The 23057-nt window shown below is 55.6% G+C and overlaps 2 protein-coding genes across 8 annotated transcripts in view; both read left to right on the forward strand.

The window, feature by feature from the left end:
- PLEKHM1 (pleckstrin homology and RUN domain containing M1) overlaps positions 1–12316 on the forward strand; it is a 46476-nt gene extending 34160 nt beyond the window's left edge. For both annotated transcript variants that reach the window (XM_074343257.1, XM_074343258.1), the window contains exons 8-12: positions 184–329; positions 3426–3619; positions 7855–7918; positions 8490–8647; positions 9495–12316. In XM_074343257.1, coding sequence (XP_074199358.1) covers positions 184–329; positions 3426–3619; positions 7855–7918; positions 8490–8647; positions 9495–9606 — 674 coding nt within the window. In that variant the 3' untranslated portion in view covers positions 9607–12316. The remainder of the gene's footprint in view (positions 1–183; positions 330–3425; positions 3620–7854; positions 7919–8489; positions 8648–9494) is intronic.
- A 1241-nt stretch (positions 12317–13557) lies between these two features.
- The window catches only part of ARHGAP27 (Rho GTPase activating protein 27), a 30095-nt gene continuing 20595 nt past the window's right edge, over positions 13558–23057 (forward strand). The window contains exons 1-4 of one of the 6 annotated variants that reach the window (XM_074343262.1): positions 13558–14132; positions 14545–14705; positions 15109–15249; positions 16558–17235. In XM_074343262.1, coding sequence (XP_074199363.1) covers positions 14691–14705; positions 15109–15249; positions 16558–17235 — 834 coding nt within the window. In that variant the 5' untranslated portion in view covers positions 13558–14132; positions 14545–14690. Of the gene's footprint in view, positions 14133–14544; positions 14706–15108; positions 15250–16557; positions 17236–18440; positions 18610–23057 lie in introns of those variants that run through there. The other 5 variants (XM_074343259.1, XM_074343266.1, XM_074343261.1 and 2 more) reach the window with 5 other exon arrangements.

Consider the following 23057-nt stretch of genomic DNA (forward strand, 5'->3'; position numbering starts at 1 on the left):
GAATAGGGTTGTTGATTCTGGGTGGTGGGAATATGAGTAGTGGTTGTCTTTATCTTTGTATGCTCCTTTTTTATCTTTCTGCTCTCTTTAAATAGCAGGCCCTTTCTGCTTTGTAGCTTCCATGTCATTTTGGAGCTGACTCTGGCCCCACCACTGCTCACGCTCCTCCGTTCTTCTCCCCAGGCTGCTCCCGGCAGATCGGCTTCTCGTTTGTACGACCCAAGCTCTGTGCCTTCTCTGGCCTCTATTACTGTGACATCTGCCACCAAGACGATGCCTCAGTGATCCCGGCCAGGATCATCCACAACTGGGACCTCACCAAGCGCCCGGTGAGTCTTGAGCCCAGCCTGTTGTGGCCACATAGGGCTGCCGAGTGACAGAGGTGCGGTCGCTCCTCTTTGCTGCTGCTGTTCATATGTTTGGAAGAGTTTGGCTCTAAGGAAGCCAAGGTCACTAGTTCAGGCCCCATGATCTGGGGGAGCTGACCAAGAAAAGTACTTGCTGCCAGTCTATAGCCCCTGGGCAGAGCTCAGTCAATGCCTGTCTCTGTCCTCAGGTGGGAATCTGAGGATAGTTCTCTGCAGCTCCCCAAGGCTGCAGACAGACTGTTTAAAGGACCAGCATCTAGGGAGTGGGGGAGGGAGGGAGGGAGGAAGAAGGGAAGGAGGGAAGGAAGGAAGGAGGGGAGGAAGGGAGGAAGGAAGGAAGGAAAGAATTACACATAGGATAGATTAGATATATAGATGGATGGGTGGATGGGTTGGGTGGATGTAAATGGGTGAAAGAGTGGATAGATGGATGAAGGATTGGGTGGATGTGGAAAGGTGGATGGATGGGCTGGTAAGCTGGCTGCACTTCCTCTTGAAGCAGTCTGCCTTTTCTGTGCATTTTTTTCAAATATGCATCTACTTTTTGTAAAGTTGGGTTCATACTGGACTCATACTGCTTTATAACATGTTTTCTTCACTTAGTATTACATCTTGGATACTTTTCTATGTTCACCAAATTCTTTTGAGTAAAATGTATTCATCAGTCTTTGAGATTTTCCTCTTCTTCAGCTGAGCTTACCCACATCTATAGCTGTGTTACTGTGTGCAACTTATTTAACTTGAGTTTCCTCATCTATAAAGGAGGATTCATAACAGTGTCTGCAGGTCATGTGAAGACTAAAGGAGAAGTACCTGCCAGTCACTTAAACAGTGTTTTACATTAGTGCCCTTTTTCTCTCCTGAGGCCTGTCACCTTCTGTCCCTAATTCACTTGGTCAGGGTCTGCCTCAAGGATCACAAACTTGGCTGTCTCCCCAAGGCACAGATTTCTGCTAAGACACAGAATCAGGAGGAAGAATCTGTGTGTTTCTCTAGGGGCCCAGGCCTGCCGGCCACGCAGTCTCAGCACGTGGGTGTGTCCTCGTCAGAGCTCACCGAACGTGATTCTCAGAACTTGCACCGCCCCAACCTCCACCGCCCTGGGAACAGGAACCCCCAAGACGCTAGCTTCACTTTGGGTTTTTTGTTGGTTACCTTGTCCCCACCCCTGCCCTCAGTGTTAAGTATTTAAGTAACTACATGAAGAAAATTAAACCTGTCAATCACCACAAATGCAAAGAACCCTTTGGCCATAAAACACACTCACTGTTTACAACACCCGGGTGCTTCTGTTGAGCCATCTCTTTATTCATTGCTGTAATTTTGGTGCCACTTCCGTTTTCCACCTAGGAAATTGTAATACTGCCCTTAGCATACCTGAGGTCAGGAGATATCCAGCTCTTTCAAAGATCCCGAGCCTGGGAAAGACAGGAAAATTCAAGCTCGAAAGTGGCTAGCTGGTGGATTAGGGGCCCTTCGTCCACTGTAACCGCTCTGGCTGACCCACTTGTGCGGGGCCTGCCTGGCACTTGGCAGGATGTCAGCCCAGACCTGGGGCCTCTCTCTGTCTGCTCCACGCCCAGTCCCTGGGGAGCGGGAAGCCCTTGCCTGTCTGCAGCCCTTGGCAGTTTTCAACATGCATTCCTGCCTGTTATTTCATCTGAGCCTCACCCAAAGCCAGGGGCTGAGTCTGGGGAAGGGCTCCGGAACTACCCGAGTCACCAAGTCACCGAGTCACCGGGCCTTTGCCAGTGGGCTGCCCATGGGCTGGGAGCTGGGACCTCAGGACTCTAGGAAATGGGAAAAGATGGAGTTGTCCACTGCTGGGGGGAGGCAGGAGGTGCCGGTGAAGCTGGTGGAGCAGCCTCCCACCTGAAAGGCCCCTGAGGGCCCTGTTACATCCCTGACCCTCCAGGGAACAGACACCTGGGCCACACAGGCACCCACAGTCCTGTTTACTGAGGACACGCTTACAGGAATTATTGTTTAGTCTTCTAAACTCCAAATAACCCCAGGAGGTAGGTGCTTTTGTTTTCCCCACTTTATAGATGAGGAAACTGAGTCACAGGGAAGTTAAGTAAGTTTCACAAGGTCATACACTAAGACAGGGTGGAGCCAGGATCCCAAGCCCGACTCCTGACCACTGCACAGTAGTTGACGGTAAATATCTCAGCTCCTCTATCCTTCTTACAGAGCAAAGAGGAGACTGCAGGGGAGAGGGGCTTCTCTTTACTAAGTGAGGCAGCCAAATATGCAGAGACAACACCTCAATTTAGACCCAGCCTCCGCTTTCTGCAGGAGGCTTGGATAAACTACTTTAGCTTCTCGGAGCCTCAGTTTCCTCATCTACAAAATGGGGATGATGACACCTTCCCTTTTGAGTTGTGAAGATGAAGGAAGGATGTGGTTGAGGTCCTTAGCCCAGTGTCTGGCAAATAGTAGGTGCTCAGTAATTGGGTTTCACATTAGGGTCAGGGCTGAGGGTAGAACCTTCAAAGTCCTATCATGTAGGCAAGGCCGAGATTGATCACTCAACTCCACGTGGAGACATGGGGGAACCCTGGTTGGTACTGCTGGTGGGAGCAGAGATAGCTCAGGAAACCTCTTATTAAACTGTATCTGATCTGTGGCTTCTTGTGGTTGGAGCCTGACTCAGACCAGCCACCTGGTTCCTGAGTCTGCCTGTTTCCTTTGGGCAGGAAAATGGGGGCTGGGAGGACAGGAAATAGTGGGAAGGATCTGTGAGGCCCAGGAGGAGCGGCTTGTTGACCAAAGCAGCCAGCATGACCGGGGAGGGGCAGCAGCTGGCGGGGAAGAGTGGGTTTGGAAGTCAGATAAACTGGGATCAAATCATGACTTCTGTGAGCTGTGGACCTTGGCCAGGTCACTTCCTCTCTCTCAACCTCAGTTTCCCCACCTGTGAGATGAAGATGGTACCACTTCCCTTGGCAAGTGGTTGCAGGGATGATCAAGTGACTAGGTAGTACATTACCTGGCCCAGAGGTGCTCACCAAATGGCCATTCTGTCTCACCCTCACTGCCCGGTGGTGTCCCCAGGTCTGCAGGCAGGCCCAGAAGTTCCTGACGCAGATCCGGGCCCAGCCCCTCATCAACCTGCAGCTGGTGAACGCATCTCTGTATGAGCACGTGGAACGGATGCATCTCATCGGGAGAAGCCGGGAGCAGCTGAAGCTTTTGGGGGATTACCTGGGTCTGTGCCGAAGTGGAGCCCTGAAGGAATTAAGCAAGAGGTGAGCACCCTGGACAGAAAGGCACACACACGCACACACAGACGCGCGTGTACACGCACACACAGACGCGCGTGTGCACGCACGCATGCACACACACTCACCCAGGGTCAATGCATAACCAACTTCTTGGGAGAAATGCCAGGGCTGGGTGGAGATCTTCCTGTTGGGTTTGGGGGTAGGTTTTATCTGTTCATGTATTCATGGACTCATTCATTTGACAAATATTTATTGAGAACGTACTCAGTGGCCGGCAGTGGGCTAGCAGGTGAGGGACACAGCACTGAGCAAGGTAGACCTGGGTAAGCCAGCAGCTCTAACCAGGAGGGAGGGCTGGAGAAGAGAGCAGGACACCCTGGAAGTACCGGAGGAAGGAGGGGCGTCTAACCCAGACTGGAGGAGGGAGGAAGGCGCAAGTCTTCCTGGAGGAACTGACATCAGAGGTGAGACCAGCAGAACGAGTATGAAAGGGGGTAGATGCAGGAAAGAGTGTTCAGAACAGGAGTGATGTCCATGGGCTGTGAATGAAGCCCCCTTTGTGGAAAGAACGGGGAAAACTTTGGGGGGTGCGAGGAGGGACATGATGAGAAGAGGCTGGAGAGGTGAGCAAGGGACGGACACGAGGGGCTGTGTTGCCCTGGCTCCTCCATTCCCCTGCTAGCCCTCTACCCTGTGCTGGCTTTGCTTTGCCACTGTGGCAGCATCCCTCCCCAAATCCCCAGAAGAGGACCAGACTAGGGTGCGACCCTCAGGATGCCCTTCAAGGACCCGGGCCTGGGGATCTTCAGTGCTGTGAGGGAGTGATGCCTTCTGTGGGGCTGTGCTCTCCTGGGGCCTCAGGAGGGCAGACCTCAGGGGGACGAGCTGGTGCCTACTGCCCAGGTGGGCTTCGCTGCTGGCTGTCTGAGGATTTGGAGCAGCTCACAAGCCCCTCCACGTTCCCCCTCCAGCCGCTCTTCCCAACAGGGCTGGTGCCAAGACCACCTGTCCGATGGGCTTGCCAGCTCAGTCCTGGTTACTGGTCTCCTTCTCGGCTCCTCGTGGCCAGGGTGGCTGGCGCAGGGAGAGGCTCCTGCAGGGAGCCCTGTCTTCGGCAAAGGATAGAGGCTGGCTCTTCACAGGCTCCCAGAGCAGATGGCTGAGCCCTGGTCTCCTCTGAAGGCCTGGAAGAACTGAAAGCCCTTGGCCACCACGAGGGACCCAGAAGGCTGCTTCCTTAGGAGGCTACACTTACCATCAGCTGGGTGCCTAGGTCTCTACTCACTCCCATCCTTTCTGAAATTCCAGGACCCAGGACTCCAGAGTCTGCCTTCCTGCCCCTTTGACCAGGGTGGTGAATTCCCCATCTTGTCAGATGACCTTGTCACCCTCCCCAGTCAAGGGTCTGGGTAGACCAGGTGCCTGTAGGTTGCTGGCCTCAGTCCCCCATCCCTGCCCCGCCGAAATTGTTTGGTCATCAACCTTACTGACCTGTCTGGGCTGACCTGTGCTGAGCCCTGGGGGTAATCCTGCTTCTTTCTCTCTGGCCCTACTGTTCCCATCCTTGGGCAGCAACACTGCACACCTGTGTTCCCAGTCTTCGAAAAAGTAGGGCCACACCTGTGATGCCCCATTTCAGAAGCAGTGTGGGGCAGGGGAGAGAGCTCAGAGCAGCCTTCACCCCGCCCCAGACCCTCTGTGTGACTCACGGAAGTTGCTTCACTTCTCTGAGCCTCAGCTTTCTTGTCTATAAAATGGGCCAGTAATCCCTGTGTTCACATGGCCTAGCAGAGATGTGGTGAGGGTTATGTGAGTGGGGAAGGGCAGAGACACGTAGATGGACCTGGATCAGGGAGCCGTGTGCCGTGAGGGAGGCAGACAGGGCCCAGAGGGCCAAGGGAGCTCCGGAAGAAGATGGCATCTGAGCTGAGGGTTTGTGGAGTTCATCTCTTTTCTTTAATTAAAAAAAAAACAAAACTTTTCTTCTTTTCAAAGGTAGTGTTCAGATAGTACAAAAGAGAATCAAGCAGAAAGTTTGGCTCACCCCTCTCCAGTCTGGCCACCATCAGTACTGTCTGAGCACACTTCCTGACCCCACTCTCCTCACACACATGAAAACAGAGTTACCACAACACAGCAGCATCACGTACTTAGTGAACTGGGGCCCTGGAAAGAAAAGGGAAGGGAGGGAGGGCTTTCCTGGCTAAGGGAGCCCTCAGCGTTGGGGGGGCGGGGGGAGGCGGGCAGGAGCAGGGCTCTCCAGGACCTTCGAGGGGCTCAGTGCAGCTGGACTGTGGGTGAAGGGACCAGACCTCAGAGGTCCCCTGTGCCACAGCAAAGGCGTTTGGATCTTACTCTGCCGGAGCGGGCAGCTGTTGAGAGGTTTTGAGCACGAGACTGTCATGTTCTAATTAGGAGTTTAGAAAAGACTAATTTGGCAGCAGTGGGGCATGGGCCTGGTGTCGTCATTTGTCCGGGAGGTGAGGAGACCTGGACTGAGTCGGCCAGAGTGGAGGGTGAGAGGACGGAAGGGTTGAGGAGGGACGGGCAAGTCTGGAATGTGGGATCCCCTTTCTCTCAGAGGACCCAGCTGGGCCCGCCCTGGCAAAGGGACTTCACCTCCAACCAGTTGTAAGTCCTCACTGAGGGCGTGACAGGCCCAGGCAGGTGCCTTATAGGGAAGACCCTGGGCCTGGCTGGCCCCCTGGGCTTCCACGACAGTGGGCAGAGGGCAGATGACAGAGAGGACTCTCCATCCAAACCAGCTCCACCCTTCCTGCCAGCTCAGGAACAGCCTGTGCGCCCCCCACCCCTTGTGTTTTCCTGGTGATAAATGGTAGCTTCCTGTTCCCAGAAAGCTGGACGTTTACTGGGGAGGCCAGCATGGGGAACTGAGCAGCCAGCCAGCAGCATCCTCACCCCACACAGCACGGGGTGGCCTGTGGGCTTCTTGGTGGGACTCTCCACCCTGGATGGGGTTACCCCTGGATCACAACTGGCCATGGGGTGGGGCATAGCCCAGCACCCACTCCAGATGCCCCAGGGCCTGGCAGCTTCCTGCCCCCAGATGTCCAGAGCATCCTGGGCAGTTTCCCAAACTTCTCTGGACTGGGAGCATTCTCCTCCCAACCCCAGTACCACACAGACACAGCAAGGCCAGGCCAGTTTTTATACCAGGGGAATTTCTGCAGGTGTTTCCTCTCTATCCCTCAGGATATAACCTTGGGATCTCTGTCATTGGTGAGGTGGAAACTAGAGCCTGGTTGGCCTCTGAGCCCTCGTCCTCTCTCCTTGACCCCCACCCTCTGAAATGGGATCTGCAGTGCTCAGGACGTGGCTCAGTTCCGCTCTCGGAGTACTGAAACTAGATAGTTGAATGACTGTCCTTCAGCTAGAGCCCAGGGCTACAGGAGGGCAGAGGCCACATCCTGTGGATTTCTGTCCCCAGCACTGTCCCTGGTATGTAATGGTGGCAATAATGACCACTGCTAACACCTCTAGGCATTCACTGGGTGGATAAGGACTCCTGCGTTCAAACTCCAGCTTGGCCACTTACTAGCTGTGTGACCATAGGCAAGTTGTTTAACCTCTCTGTGCCTCCATTTCCTCTTCTCAAAGAGGGGATTATGATAATGCCAACCTCACAGGATTATTGTGAGAATTAAATGAGTTAATATGTATAAAGCTCTTAATCCAGTTCCTGGTACCACATGTTAGCTTTCATCATTACCCTCATTATTATTACTTTTTAATAGACATTTTTTTAATATCTTTAAATTAATTTTTTTAACTTTATTGAGGTATAGTTGACAAAACTGTAAGATATTTAAATTATATGTCATGATGATTTCATATATGATTACATTGTAAAAGAATAACTCCCATCCGGTTAATTAACACATCCCTCATCCTCTCGTATTTTATTTATATGTGTACATTTACGTTCTACTCTTAGCAAATTTCAATTATACAGAACAGTGCAATGTTATCCATTATAGTTAATAATTATTCTTTGGTATGTTCAAGGCACTGTGCCAAATGCTTTAAATACACTATTTAATCCTCAAAACAGCTTTATTTCTCAGATGAGGAAACCTGAAATTCAGAGAGGTTGAATACCTTGCCCAAGGTCCCAACAGTTAGTCACCTAGGCGGGAGGTGTTCACGACTGGTGAGCAGCAACTAGGGAATGAAAACAAACACGGGTTGGCCCAGGGCTCAGAAACCCTTCTAAGGAGCCACCTGTGTTTTCTTTGAAGGCTCAACCACAGGAATTATCTCTTGGAGTCTCCTCACAAGTACAGTGTCGCTGACCTCCAGCAGGTGAGGATGTCACCCCCAACGCCAGACCTCTCTAGAGGGGCCTCACTCCTGGAGAAGTCAAAACGGGGGTGATGGGTGGGTCTGCCTGCAGTTAACTGAGGCAAGATAGCGATCGTCAGCTTTTCAGACCTCACTCAGAATGGGTGTCCCACCTTCCCACGCTTCCTGGGGTGGTGATGGAGCCCCCAGCCTCCCTGGGACAAGCAGGCACTCCAGCAAAGCCCAGGATCTTGGCACTCCTCAGCCCCTTCCCTGCATCTAGACTCCTCCTTGCTGGGGGGGCAGAGGGAGGAGTGGGGGTTTGGGACATTCCTTTCCTCTAGAAAAGTGGACTTGGGTCCCACCTGTCAATCCCATGATCCCCAGCAACCTCCCTGCACAAGGACGGGACACCCACCTTGCCCAGCCTGATTCAGGGAGGTTTTCTTGCCCAAGTGGAGAGAAACATCTCTGGGGGTAGGAGTTCTTCAAGCAGGGTCCTGGGAGCGAGCAGCAGACCACATTTTGCAGGCAGCCTCAGGCTCAGCACGGCTTCCTAAAAGGCCTGGCGGCCCATGCTTGCTCTTCACAGATTGCGGAGGGGGTGTATGAAGGATTCCTCAAGGCCCTGATTGAATTTGCCTCTCAGCACGTCTACCACTGCGACCTATGCACCCAGCGAGGCTTCATCTGCCAGATCTGCCACCACCACGACATCATTTTCCCCTTTGAGTTTAACACCACAGTCAGGTATGTGGACACCCGGCCAGCCGCCCCGCCCCTCTCCCAGCTGGCCCACACTCCAGGCTGGCAGGCCCAGGCCACTGTGTGCAGCCCAGGCCACTGTGTGCAGCACAGTGACCATCCTCTCTGTGCCAGTGCCTCAGGGTACTGAGGGGGACAAGACGATCCGTCATAGGACTCCCCTGCTTCTGCTGAGCCAGCCGGCTTCCTAGAGAAGAGGCAGCTGCTGCCTCTCTGAGTTGCGGTGGGGTGGGGGGACCTCAGTCTTGTCATCTACCAACAGGTGGAGGAGGGACTGGATGAGTTATGGCCCTGGCGTGTTGGCGCAAGGCTGGGCACAAAGTGGGCAGCTTATGGGTGGCACCTGCCACTATCACTGCCCCTGTAGCCAGTGCTCTTGTCCCCAGTTATTGCTCATCATCAGAAGCCTGTAAATGGAAAACTTCAGGCACCAAACCTCCATTCCAACCCATGTGGGAGTGGAAGGTGCAGTGGTGGGAGCATCAGTTCACTTTCAGTAGGTGTCCCCTGGCCCAGATTCAACCCCTGAACAGACCTAGGGCTGAGTTTTTTAAACTGCAGAGTGTTTGAAACATAGGCAAGGAATCATTTTGTAAGTCAAGCGGTATTTATGGAAAGGGAAATAGAATAGAGGGTACCACCATGCACTGCGGGACTTAGAGGTAAGTGTTGTCAAGAGGATCTTTGGTCCCGGAGCAGAGGCAGTGCCCATGTGCCTTGGTTGCGGGTAGAGTGTAGCCTTATGCGGGCTCTGATCAGCAACTCCAGCCAGCCTTCGGCCTCAGGAGGGCCCAGCCCATTGGCCCCAGCAGCACTTGCCGCTTTCTCCCAGGTGTGGCGAATGCAAGACCGTCTTCCATCAGAGCTGCCAGGCCGTGGTAAGGAAGGGCTGCCCCCGCTGTGCCCGCCGGCGCAAGTACCAGGAACAGAGCACGCTCACCTAACCCGATCTGCACTGGCCAGCAGCCTGGGGCTGCACCCTCAAGGTGCCACCCACCCATATCTCCCTTGTCTGGAAGACTCTTGGATGTGACCAGAGCACGAGCCTAAGAGAGGGAGCCTCTGAAGCCCTTGATGATGCCCTCTGCCCCCCACCCATCTGCTCCAGAAAGCCGGGACACCAGCAGATGTCCCTTATCCGAGGGTGCAGCAGGGAGGGGGCCTTGCACTAATTGGGCCTCGGCTCTCCTCACTGACATGGCATCTCCTTCAGGGCTGTCCAAACACTGTGGAAACAAGACTTGGGGAGCATTTTCAATTCCACATTCCTGATTAAAAGGTCTAGTTTTTTAAGGTGGGTTTTTCCCCTTCATATTTCAACAGAAAATATTTTTTTATTCTTAACCCTCCACAAGTCACCCAAGAAATCCAGGCATTCTCACCCCGAGCAAATGTGCAGGAACTGCTCAGGCCTGGCCTGCAGGTAGGAGGTGGCTGGGTGGACAGGCCACCTGGGACAGAAATCTCGCCCACTGGCGGGTGCCCTTCCTTTGTCCTCGCCAGGCACTTGCTGCCAACAGTTCATGTGCAATGTGCCAAACCGCCGTGGGGCCAGGCAGGCTCAGTCCTGATGACCCCACCACCTCCTCCCTCTCCTCTCTGCTCCCCGCCTCCTCCTCACCCAAAAAGCCCATCACTTTCTCCATGTCAGAGCCCAGGCTCTCCTGTAGCTTGGGATCTCAGTGCCGCAGGAGAAGGGAAATGACTCGGAAGCAGCACTGTCAGCACTTGGAGCCTTCCTTGGTCCCAGGAGGGGTCATCATCTTGCCCACCCCTTGGCCTCTGCTTTTCTCACTCCTACCACCGACCAGCAGCCAGCTGGGCAAGGTGCTGCTGCAGACGCTCTTCGGGGACACATCCCCGCCTGACTGACCCCCGCCAGGACAGAGGTAGGCTGGGCCCACAGAGAGGGCAGTGAGCCCAAGCCAGGGGCCGGCCTCGGGCAGCGTGACTGCCAGGCCCTACACTGTGGAACAGTGACCCCCATCCTTCCACGAAGAGTGCCAGCCCTGCTGCTGAGATGTGCATGGACATGCAGGAGAAGCCACCCTCTTGGAAGGATGCTCAGCCTCAGTTTACAAAGCCATGAATTCACAAAGCTTGGCTGGACTGGCCCAGGAGGGGCACTGCCAGAGACTAGAAAATTTCATTGGAGCGCGATTGCCTTTTGAAGGGATCTTAGAGAGGGGTGGGAGCCTGGAATTGTTTTCAAAGTGATATTGGAAACCTTGGGGTCTGGAGGGAATCCAGGCATGATTTTTCTGTGGCCTTCCCCCACCTCTCCTGGACCCAGCAGACCGCCCTCAGCCCTGTGGTCCTCTGGCCATCCTTTCTGCACTCAGCTTGGATTGGGGGCCTCAGGTGGAGATCCACCTTCAGTGTCAAGAGACGAACCTACTCCCACCTCTCCCTTGGGGTGATTCTGCTGCTGAGTCACCTGCCCAGCCCTGTGGAGCTGGATAAATTGTGCAATAGAATATAAAGGAGGTGGTAGTGTTACTGAGTCCAAACTCGTTCTGCTCGCCACATGACAGGCCAATAAATCTGGAGACGAGGTGCTGGGGAAGGAATAGCAACTATTCGGAAAGCCGGCAGACCGAGAGGATGGCAGACTAATGTCTTGGAGAACCACCCTGCTCCAGTCAGAATACGGGCTCCTTTTATACAAAAAAATAGGGGAGGGGATGTGGTTGGTTGGTGCAAACTTCTTGCTGCAGGAATTCTCTTTTCTTGCACTGGTCCATGTGGGTCAGGCCATGGGGTCCCTGTAAACCCCCAACAAAAAACAAAGGTTATTCTCTATTTTGCAACTTGCCATCTCCACATAAGTGCAGAAGTGCTAACATCTTTAAAGGTCAGAGCCCTGGGAATAGGCTCTCCTGTATTTCAGGCTAAAGGCAACATTGTTTTACAAGAAGTGCAGAGCTAGCAAGACTAAGCCTAGAAAGCAGGGCACAGTGGTTAAAACTAAAGGAACAGATCCAATATGGAGTCAGATTTGTTCTCTATTACAGTAGGCGGATGAGGGGGAGGGGACTGCCACACAGCTTCCCTGTCCCCATCATGGAATATGGTGCACACCTGTGCCCAGCGCATCAACTCTTCCTGAAGTGGAAGTGGATCCTTATCCCCACCCCCATCCCCCACAGCCAGCATTACCGCTGCACCACAAGCCCAGCCTGATCAGAGCTGTACTTAGGCCGGATCCCTGAGGGGGCCTGGGGTGGGTAGTGCTGCCTGAGCCCGGCCCTGTTTCTTTGGTCCTGTGAGTATATTCTGTATTCCAGAAGGTGCCCTAGGAGGCAGTGGGAGTGAGGCCCTGGAGGAGCTCACTTTGGTCAGGCAGAGCCTGGCGCACCCCACTTCCCGCCCTCCCAGAGATCCGGAGATCTGTAGCATTAGAGCTGACCCCCCCACACCCCCGTACCAAAAAGCTGCTAATGTTTTCAAATAAGTTGACTTTTACTCCCTCACCTCCAATGGAAAGCTGATGTGAACCTCAGTAGTGCCCACACTATTTTAAAATTTTCATTTTATGCAATAAACTGTTTCTAGTGAGGGGCTCTGGCCCTGAGAAGTGCTTTGCAATGTATGGAAGGAAATGCTGCTGTGTGATTTTTGAATGATTTTGCAGTAAAGACCTGATCTTTCTAATCTATGGTCTGGTTTCTCAATCTTACTGCTGCTGATTGGGGCCAGGAAACCACAGGCCCTCCATTGCCATCTGATAGGGCCCCTCACCCCCAACTCTTGTCAGTCAATCTCTAGGCACAGGGGAGGCCTGGAGGGGGACAGTTACCCATAAACATTTGCAAGCAGGGGGCTAGTGTGCCAGGAGTGGGTATGGGGAAGAGGGGAAGTGACTGTTCAGTCTATACCCCACCCTCGCCTCAGAGTCAGGGCCCCCCAGGGGGGCAGAATTTCAGGGCATTCGGGGAGGTTTACTCACATACACTCATATATAACTGAAGCTAATGCCAGAGATCCCACAATGATGGCTTCTTTCCTGTGCCTTAAGTGCCAAAGCAGACTCCTGACACTGGAACATGTGAAACCACAGGACTGTATTTCCCACTGGGTTACTCAAGGTGAGAGAAGTCTCAGGAAGGAAAGGTTTATGAGCAGGGCTGATTCACGGATCATGGTTTTCAGGCTCAAAGTGGCCTTTGCTTGGCTGCCAACCTTCCTCTGAAGTTCGAGAAGCCTATGGCTGGGTGGTGGTGGGGCCTGCAGGGAGAAGCCCACCGCCACCCACTGTAAGGACAGAAGAAGGAAACTAATTCCCAGGGAAACTGGGTTGCAGGAGAATGCGACTGAATGACATTCAGGTCTGCAGTTTCCTGTCCTGGAAGATTCCTTTCAGCCTACAAGAGAGCACCCTCTGCCCATCCCATGAGCCCCAGGTTCCCTCAAGAGCAGGTGGTGGTCAGCTCTGAGTAGGAGGGAATAGAAGGAGGAGCCTGGGCTGTGGGCGAGACGAGGCCGGCCCAGAAGAGGGCCAGGGACACGTGACCTGTGTGCTGCCCTGCCTTTGAACTCAGTGCCTCTATCCTTAGCAAGGTGCTTCTGAGAACACTTGTTTCTCCCTTACCCCTCCCACCTGAAGAAGGGAGTTGGAGACCTCAATCCAAACCCAAAGAAGAGGACAGCTCATCTCAGTAAAATTAGTGATAATAACTAATATAATGTGTGTTCCTATAATGTGACAATAACAATATGTTGTGCTTAGTGCCTATCATTTAATCAACAATCCTATGAAGCAGGTGTTACTGTCTCCAGTTTACAGGAAAGAAAACTGAGATGCAGAGATAAGGTGAGGATCTTGAGTGCAGCCTCAGGAGATTGTTCTTTTTTAAATTTTTATTTATTATAGTACTATTTAATTATTTTATTTTGGCTGGGAGGGGAGGTAATTAGGTTTATTTTTAAGGGAGGTACTGGGGATTGAACCCAAGACCCCATGCATGCTAAGCATGCACTCTACCACTTGAGCTATATCCCCCCAGAAGATTGTTCTGAGCTTACCCAATGGGCAGATTGGAGAGGGCCCTTCTCCCCGACAAGGATCAAGGCGGTGGAGGGAACGGTGTGGAATAGAGCAGTGGGAGGGTAATCTGGCCAGAAGTTGGTGAGGAGGCTTCCTCCCTCCTCATCCCACCATCCTGGCCCTGCTGCCTCCACCTCCGGGAGACAGCCAGGTGTGGCCCAGGATCCCGGGAGGTGCAGGGGAAGGGGGTGGCGTCTCTGCTCCTGGGGCGCTGGCCCGTCCCAGAGGGGACAGGAAGCCAGGACACCGGGGATTGTCTCTCGAAGCCGCAACCCCAGCCCGGGAGGAAGTTCTGCCGGGTGCTCTCCGCTGGTGCCTCCCTCGCTATATTGTTGAACAGGAAACAGGGCAGCACGGGAGCTGGGCGGTGGAGGAGGGAGCGCCGGACGCCAAGCCCCCGCGCGCCAGCCTGGACAAGTGGAGGTGAGGCCAGCGAGCGGACACCCCAAGGTGCCAGGGCCGGGCCGGACTGGGCAGGGGTGCTGAGCTGGGGTGGGGGTAGGGGGACCGCAGGTGGCGGGTCCTCACCGGTCCGGGAGCACCGGTCGCCTGCCCCCTTAGCACCGTACTGGAGCAGGAGCTGCGCTGGCCCGGGAGGAGGGCCGCGCGGGACGGATCCTCCCCTCCCCCAAGGAGGAGGTGGGAGGCGAAGGGCTGCCGTCTGTCCCGGGACAGGAGAGGCCCCGGCCTAGGCTCCAGAGCCAGCCCAGGCGTGGGCGCCGCTGTGGCTCTCCCGGACAGTGGACGCGGGGCACCTCCTGGTGACTGGTCGATCCCCGCGCTCTTGAGATCCTGTCCGCTCCCCTAATCTCTCCTCTCCTCTTCGCTCCCCCAGAGTCGGGGATGGAGCCAAGGGTCGGGTCCCCTCCCCACCCAGCCCGTGACCCTGCGCTCCGGTGAGCGTCCCTGCCGTGGGAACCCCGCTCCAAGTTTTTCCAGGCCCCGCTGAGCTGCGTCGGGAAAGGTCTAGGGAGGACGGCGATGGGCCCGGAACAGGTAGTGGCCAGCAATCCGGACGGTTCAGGATGCAATGGCTTTGCTCGGATTGATAACGCCCAGGCGAGACACCGAGCCCGAGTTGAGCAGTCCCCCGCTCCCCGATCATCGTGCCCGGGGGACGCAGAGGCTTGCAGAAGATAAATCCCGTGCAGGGGCGCACGGAGCGGGGTAGAGGCGGGACCCTACCCTCCCTGGGCTCCGCTTGCGACCCGCCAGCGCCCTTTCAGTCGCAGCCCTCCCCGCCCTGCCCCTCCCGCAGGCTTCTCTACCTCTGGGCCCCGCCCCAAAGTCCCCACAGGCCGGGGAGGACTCTTTCAGGCTCCTCCTTGCCCCTCCCAGACACAGCTGCTGTGGGAATTGGAGGCAGCCCTCCCGAGCGTCCCTCTCCCTCTTTGCTCAGCTTGCCAGCTCCTGCTCCCGGAGGTCTCTCCAGCCTAGCCCTTGGAAGCCCCGCCCAAGGAGATGGCAGGGACCTAAACTTCATCCATCTGCCGGCTCCGCCCAGCCAACCCATGGGGTTGGTGAGGCCCGCCCTGCCGACGTGAGTGAGCCATGAGGGTCCAGGGGAGGGTGGTGAGAAGGGATGTCCTCCCTGGTCCTATTGGCTTAGCTCCAGGCAGCTCACGGGCCCCACCGCCAGGGTCCAGTGTGCTTAGTGACCCAGTTTACACCTGCTCCCCGTCGAGGAAAGCGTGAGAAAGTAAAGGAGCACTATACGCCCCGCAGCTGGACCCTGTTCCTTGGGTCCCTCAGCTTCAGAGAGGACAAGCTCCTAGCTGCTGGGCCCAGGCCACCTTTGTGGGGCAGGAGGTGTGGTCGGTGTAAAGGCTTGGAGGAACCAGCCACTCCCGGAGGAGGCCACCAACTCATTGCTTTGATGGAGGGACACAGGAATGTTTAGAGTTGGGCTCACCCTCTCCGACACACCAGGAGCCGGGCTGAGTTGGCATGGAGGCGGGTGGGTTGCCGTAATCACTCCAGGAGAGCTTTGGAGGCCCCTGGGTACACCGCAGGGGTAGTTACTGTCACGAATTGCATTCTCTAGTGGCCACTCTTACAGGGCAATGTATCGATCATAAGGCAGGCGGGCAGGCCACAGGGACCGAGCCTCTCTCAGGAGGCGGAGGTGGGAGCCGGAGAGCAGGGGTGGTGCTGGTGGGTCTGGGCGGGACGGGCTCCGGGTTCACGACTGCTGCGAAGGCGCTGGGGAAGGAAAGAGAAACCGAGAGAACCGGTTCCCCCGGCCTTGGCAGTCGCGGCCCCTTACGCCAAGGCTCTTGGACTAAGCAGGGCAGGGACACTCCCAGAGCCTGCGCCCCAACCCTGTCACCGCTGGCCTGGGGCACAGACGCCTAGGGAGGGGAAAGAGGTGCCTAGGACGCGATTCCCTGAGGGCTGGAAGCGTCAGGGCGGGGCAGAACGGGGATAGGGGCAGAACGGGGAATAGGGGAATGGGCTGTTCTTCCCACTTCACAGACTCGGAAACTGAGGCTCAGTCAACTTTTAGGCAAATATAGTGTCGACCTTTGAGCCCAGCCATGGCTTCTGATTGTAAAGCTGGACCAGTATAACCCACAATCTCCCCACCAAGAGATTGAAGCGAGCCTCGAATTTTAAAATCAACACCACAGAATGAAAAGGCTGTCTTAATTCTCATCACAGAGTGTAAGAATGAGAACCTTAGAGATTAGTTTATCCAAGTCTCCCATTTTAGAGATAGGAAAACTGAGGCCCAAAGACACGATTGCAGCTTCGGGTTCTCAAATCCAAATCTTCCAACCCCCTGGTGCGGTGCGCTTCCTGGCTCCGCGGCCCTGACCTCCGCGCCCCTCTTCCTTGTTGCCCACAGGGAAACTCCGCGGCCGCGATGGCAGCGGACGTCGAAGGGGACGTGTACGTGCTGGTTGAGCATCCCTTTGAGTACACGGGCAAGGACGGGCGCCGTGTTGCCATACAGCCCAACGAGCGCTACCGGCTGTTACGCCGCAGCACGGAGCACTGGTGGCATGTGCGGCGCGAGCCGGGCGGCCGCCCCTTCTACCTGCCGGCGCAGTATGTGCGCGAGCTGCCAGCGCTCGGCCACCCTGCTCCCGCCCCGCCGCTGCCCTCACCCCTCCCGGGTCCCGCAACCCCCGAACCGCTAGCCTACGACTACCGCTTCGTGAGCGCTTCAGCGCCCGCCGGCCCCGACGGCGCGCCCGCCGACCCCCGGGGCCGCGCAGGCTCCCTGTGCGGCTTGGCTCGGCGTGGCACCGCGACCCAGCGCCGCAGCCTGGCTCCGGGCCTGCCCGCCTGCCTGTACACGCGGCCCGCGGCGCCCGTGCGGCCTGCGCAGTCCCTGGACGACCTCGCGCGCACCGCCGCCGCGCCCCCTGCCGGCCTCCTCGGGAGCCGGGGCAGCTTTAAGGCCTGCAGCGTGGCAGGCTCGTGGGTGTGCCCGCGGCCCCTGGCGCACAGCGACTCTGAGAATGTCTATGAGGCCATCCAGGACGTGCGTGGCCCGCCACAGGAGCATCGACCGGAACAGGTAACCCTTGGGGAGCCAGGAGCAGGGAAACCGACGGGGGGCTTCACCCACTCAGAGCTGGGGCGCGAGGAGACCCCTCAGCCTTGCGTGCGTCCGGCTTTGGACCAGCTGGCCACGCGGAGCCTAACTTTCCTCAGCCACGAAACGAGAGGAGTACAGGCTCACGCTCTCATCTGCAATTCCCAAATGCCAAAGCTCCCTGGAGCAGAAAGATTTCTTGTAACTCAGTTGATGGCAAAATTGACTTGAACCGATGTGCAGCCGTGGACGGCCTTTATTTATCTCATTTAGTGTGAGTATTCAAGTTTTGCTGCAGAAGTGCAAGTAAACTCGATTACAGGGTGCTGCCCAAGACTTGCTGGGAGCGATATGTCACCTGTGGCAGGTGTGAGCACTGGTTTCCTTGCTAAAATTCGAACCATTCCGAAACGCATCTAGAACTGAGAGAAGGGATGGTGGACCTGCTGCCTGCTCTACCTGCCTCATCTTTCTCACATGAGCTTGGGCGTCAGAGGAGATAATGGATATGAAAGTCAGGGGTCTGCTTCCTTTTTTGGATGGTTCCAACATTTTAGTTCCTTTTTTTTTTTTTTTTTTTTGTTACTTTCGATGGGTTTGTTTCAGAAAGATGTCCGGTTATAATGAGGGTGTTCATTATGACTCAGAATCCAGTTATGCAAACTTAGAAAATCTAAAATAGAGCACGTTTTAAAAACACTTACATCCTCAGAATCCTTCGGCAGCCCTGTTATCTTCAACTTTAGGGACTTTTCAGGGTGAGGTGGGGGTGCACAGACCCCCCCCCCGACATCTGCCACAGCTGTGTAATTATGGGCAATTCACTTCCTCTCTCGGAGTCTCAGTTTGTGTTTAGACCAAGGGGGTTGGGGATGGTGGACGGATGACCCCTGAAACTTGTGAGTTTCTAATTTCCTTCTTTGGACCTAATATGATTACAATAAACATTGATGGGGGTGGGGGAGGGTGTAGCTTAGTGGTATAGTGTATGCCTAGCGTGCACAAGGTCCTGGGTTCAATCCCCAGTATCTCCATTAATATAAATAAACCTAATCCCCCCCAAAAAATCCAAACAAAAAAATTGATGCCTGCCACTTGTCAGTACTGAGTCAGAGATACCCAGAAGAAGGAGGCACTGTCCCCATCTGCGAGCTCCTGGGTCTTCCCTCTGCCTGGTCTCGTTATAGTGCAGAGTTCAGGATATGAGCTACAGAGACTCGAATTTGACCCTGATGGGTGACCTGCCAGGTGACCTGCCAGCTGCTGATGAGCCACTTCATTCCCCTGCCCCGATGTCCTCGTGTGCACACTCAGGATATTACCAAAGGATTAGGATTGCTGAAAGCCTTAAATGAGGTGAGGTGTGGAAGTGTTTAATGCGTAGTAGGCGGCCACCAAGACGGTCTGCGGTCCCAACTGGGTATCTTTTCTCTGGATCTGTGCCGCCTTCGCTCCCATTTCTGCAGGGGGCACCTCGCTCCCTTGTGGCCAGAGCAGAGAACAGCATGGGGTGGGTGGGGAAGGAGATCTGGACTTGGACCAAGAAACCCCAGAAGAGTCACGGGGGTGGAGGAGGTGGGGCGAATCCTTGAGTCAAGCACCTCTGCCAGCCAATTAGACAGCTTCTTTGGGACAGATGGCTGGATGTCATGGCTCCTTCCCTAGGTTCCCATTCTTTTCCTGGGCAGGCTCTTGGCAGTGTGCTCTGGGGCCTCTCCATAGTTTCTGTCCTAGTGATGGTGGGAGTGTCTGGCCCTTGGAGGTGCACTCCTCACTCCTCGCTCCTCACTCCTCCAGGTGGGAGATGGGCCTTGCTCTCTGAACCCCGGCACCCATCATAGGGGCTGGCACAAAGTCTGTGCAGAGTGTGTTGAAGAGGGACGAGAAGAGGCAGCCCTTTTATCATAAGCCCAGGCTTTGCGTGTCTTCCCAAGGGACAGCACCCAGAGCCAAGGACCAAGGTGGGAGAAGGAGATAAAGACCCCCAGATACCAGTACCTCTTGAGAAAATAAATCACCTCAGTAGCCAGGGTCACTGCCCCTCCTAACTCCAGCTCCAGCAGGTGCAGTGGTGTGTTGGGGGTAGGCAGACATGGAGGAAATGAGGCATCTGCCAGAAACCTGGGTTTTGGTGGAGAGGCTCTGCGTTGTTCCACTTCTGGTCCTAACTCACTGTGTGTCCTCAACAGGTCACTTAGCATCTCTGATCCTGTTTCCTCCCCTGCCTAATGGGTAAACACCACACTCCCTGTTACCTTACTTTAATCAAGTGTCAGCCATGGATTTCCCTTGATACTTTATCCCCAACAAACTCCAGGGGTGGGGAATTGGTTCCCTCCTGAGAAGGAAATCCCACCCTGCTCTCAGTTGTTCAAGGTCACATTTAGAGAAGGAATTTCCTGAATGGCAAGCCCACCTGTTTGCTCCTTGGAGGAGGCAGGAGAAGCAGGTTCTTACCTTTCCCCTTTATTCACTCAGAGGGAACTGACTAAACACCTGCCAAGCACCAGGAGAGCCTTTGGATCTAAAGGTGACTGAGACATAACCCCAGCTCTGGCGGTTCACTGTCTAGGACAGGAGATTGGCAGGAGGAGACAGATGTTTCAGTGGCATAGGCCACCTGTGATAGAGCTGCACTCAGGGTGCCAAGTTGCCTGGGCAGAGGTGGAGGTGTGAGATGTGGCACCTTTGGGCCTTACAGCTGGGGCTCAGAAGTGGGAGGTTTGGGGGTCAAGATCATGCCTTGCCAGGCAAGGCCTTGTAAGCTCTCAACAGGAATTTTGACTTTATCCTGCAACCATTGGAAGGCTCTCAGCAGAGAAGGGAGTGAGGTTGAGGAAAGACCCCGTGGCTGGGCCTTTGAGAAGGGTGGAGGACCTTTGTGATCTCCTGGGCACACAGTGATGACAGGAGATTTGGGAGGCAGAATTAGCAGGACCTGTGGCCAGTGGGCTGAGGAGGGTGGGTGAGAAAGAGAAATTAGAGTTCCAGCCTCCCAGTTTGCACACCTGGGCAGACTGCAGTGCTGTTTACTGCGGGGACAACTGGGGAGGAGGGGGTGGGGGAAAGATGCAGTGCCCACTTCGGCAGAGCCAGGTCCAGGAGGCAGCGGGGTGGCTGGTGGAGCCGTGGGTGTGGAGAGAGTGGGAACGTGGGAACGGGAGCATCTCAGACAGCCCTGGGGCCACTGCGTTCGGGAGGAGAGAGGAACGTAAGAAAAGAACAAGGGAACAAGGGGAACAAGGAGGAAAGCAGCAGAGTGCTGGCCCAGAAGCTGGGAGAAGTGTCCAGACAAAAAAGGAATTTAGATAAAGGCCATGGAACCTTTATCGGAAGTGGCCACCAGAAGGCCAGCAGCCACCTTATCTGCAGCTGGTCAACAGGTCGCTGAAGGCAGAGGGCAGAGGGTCAGAGGAATGAAGGTGAAGATACAGTGTATACAACTCTGAGAAGCCTGGCAAGGAGAGGAGAGGCTGTGTGGCCAGAGGTGGGTGTAGGCCTAGGGTGGAGACTCCCTGAAATCTAAGTGAATAGGCAGAAGTGGGAAGAGGGGGAGGCTGACGATGCGTGGAGGGGGTAGGTGGTAAGATATGAGCTCCCGAGAAGGGAGTGAGGGAGGGGCCTGGATCAAAGAGGGAGTGATCTGCTTCCTCTGAGGGGCAAGGATGTGAGGATGGAGGTGACATGGGCTCATCAGGGAGGGTGGGAACAGTGTCCAGTCAATAGACTGCTGGACTAGGGGAGAAGTGGCGAAGAGGACAGGACAGTCGATGAGGAGAGGCAGGGGCTGTCCCCCCCCCAGAAGAGAGGAGCCTCTACCACTGTAGGGCATTTTACAGCCTTGTCATTCACCATTCGCCATTTACTAGGCTAGCACTTAACAAGCATCTCCTTGTGCTGGCCACCGAGGACGCAACACATGGTAACATATGACAATCCCTGTCCCAAAGGTGCTAACGGCCTTGTGGGCTCTCTCTAAAAGACTCATCCTCTCGGCAGCTCGGCAGGCAGACATGAGTACCCTCCCCACATTTGCCCTGAGTACAAAGGTTCAGAGAGGTTTAGTGACTGGCTGAAGGTCACACAGCCAGGAGGTGGCTGCATCCAAGTCAGTCCCAGGCCTCCTGACCCCAAACCCCACCCTGACCACCAGGCTCAATCTCAGACAGGTGGTTTTCAGGCTTGGCCACCCTATTCCCCTCAGCAAGGACAGTATGAGCCCAAGGCAAATAGGTATTCACTTTTCTGAGTGCCCTGTAGGTGCCCAGAGCTGTCGTGGGCGTGGGAGCAGGGAGGAGGCAGAATTGCAAACCTTTCCCTTGCTACCTGCAGCTACCCGTGTGGTAGGAGAGTGAGATGTCCCAGGAGAGGGCAGAAGCACACCCTTCTGAGGAGGGAGAGAGGGAGGAGAAGGGGGAGGGCTCTACCTTCCCCCGCCCCCTCCCCCCTTACAGGGGAAGCCGGGTGAGCAAGGGCCCTTTGAGACTCCTCCCCAGTGGCTGCAGGGCCCACCCCTGGGTGAGGGCAGTCCAGACCCAAGGATTTCAGGGTGTGGTCACCCTGCCGGCCCATGCCCCTAAACTCAGGTGGGAAGGCCCAGGCTGGCCACCTGGACTGGAGCCCGCCCCCGCTGCCGGGGCATTGGCCACTGGGAGGAAAGAGTTTCAGCCCCAGCCTCTGAGGCTTCTTATGCAAACAGCCCAGGAGGCACCACACCTGAGCAGGCTCCCGGCCGGGAAGGAGCCCCAGGGCTCTCATTCCTCCCTCCTCCTCTGCCGGGAACTGTGAGTGACCCTTCACCGCCGAGGGAGTTGGGACCCTGGGGGAGGAGGGGCATGCCACGCAGTGTTCCCACTCCCTCTCCTCTCTCCCTGACTCCCCTTCCTGGCTGTCTTTCCCTGTACCTGTCCTAGAACCCACCCGGTGACCCCTGCTGCGAGGTCCCCTCCCCAACCCTACTTCTCTCTGCATCCCAGCCCTGGCACGTACTCCCCAGGTCAACCCCAGGCAGCTGAGGTTGAGATAAAGGAACTGGCCTTGGGCAGACGCACCTGTATTTCCCTTTGGGGCCAGCCAGGGGGCTTCTAGAAAGGGGGGCTGGAAAGAGCAGGGGAGCTGAAGCCAAGTGGAAGGTCTAATGAGTCCCCTGTCCATACTCCCTCCTTCCAACAACTCTTCCCTTCCCCCATCAAGGCGCTGCCCTGGGGTAGCCCAGCTGGTTTCTTCACACTTGACTGGATACCCTCCCCGTGACTCATCTGCTGACCCACACTGACCCAGGAGCCCCACTGCCTAGCCTGTATTCCAGTTTGTGAAAGAGCAGGTTCTTGGGCAGCCCCCTCCCATCCTCACCCCGCATTCCTGGGCCTCATTTCACCCCTCAGTCTCAGGTTCCTTTCAGCAACACCCCCTACCCGACCGGACCCCGCCTCCAGAGACAACCCCGTGGCAAACCCACCTGCCACTTCCTTCCTGAGCCCCCAGAAGCTGGCCTCACTCTCCATCTATTTTCTCCCCTCTTCCTGGAGCTGTCTATTCAACAGGGAGGGGGCCGGGCTGTTGGTACTGACTGCCAGCCTCCATGGCCAGCCAGGGCTAGCTCCTGGCCGTGGGAAAACCCATGATCATGACCAGGTGTAGCTGATGACCACGGTCAAGGTTCCACGCCAGAGTGTTGGGGAGACTTGGAGCTGAATCTTAGTGGGCTAGCAAGGGGACAGTTGATGTTGGTTGGTGTCGAGGGAAAGAGGGCTACCAGGGCTGGGTCCCAGGGAGGGATGCTTGCTAAAATCCAGAGACTCTGT

This window comes from Camelus bactrianus, chromosome 16 (assembly GCF_048773025.1).
Source record: "Camelus bactrianus isolate YW-2024 breed Bactrian camel chromosome 16, ASM4877302v1, whole genome shotgun sequence".
Taxonomy (NCBI): Eukaryota; Metazoa; Chordata; class Mammalia; order Artiodactyla; family Camelidae; genus Camelus; species Camelus bactrianus.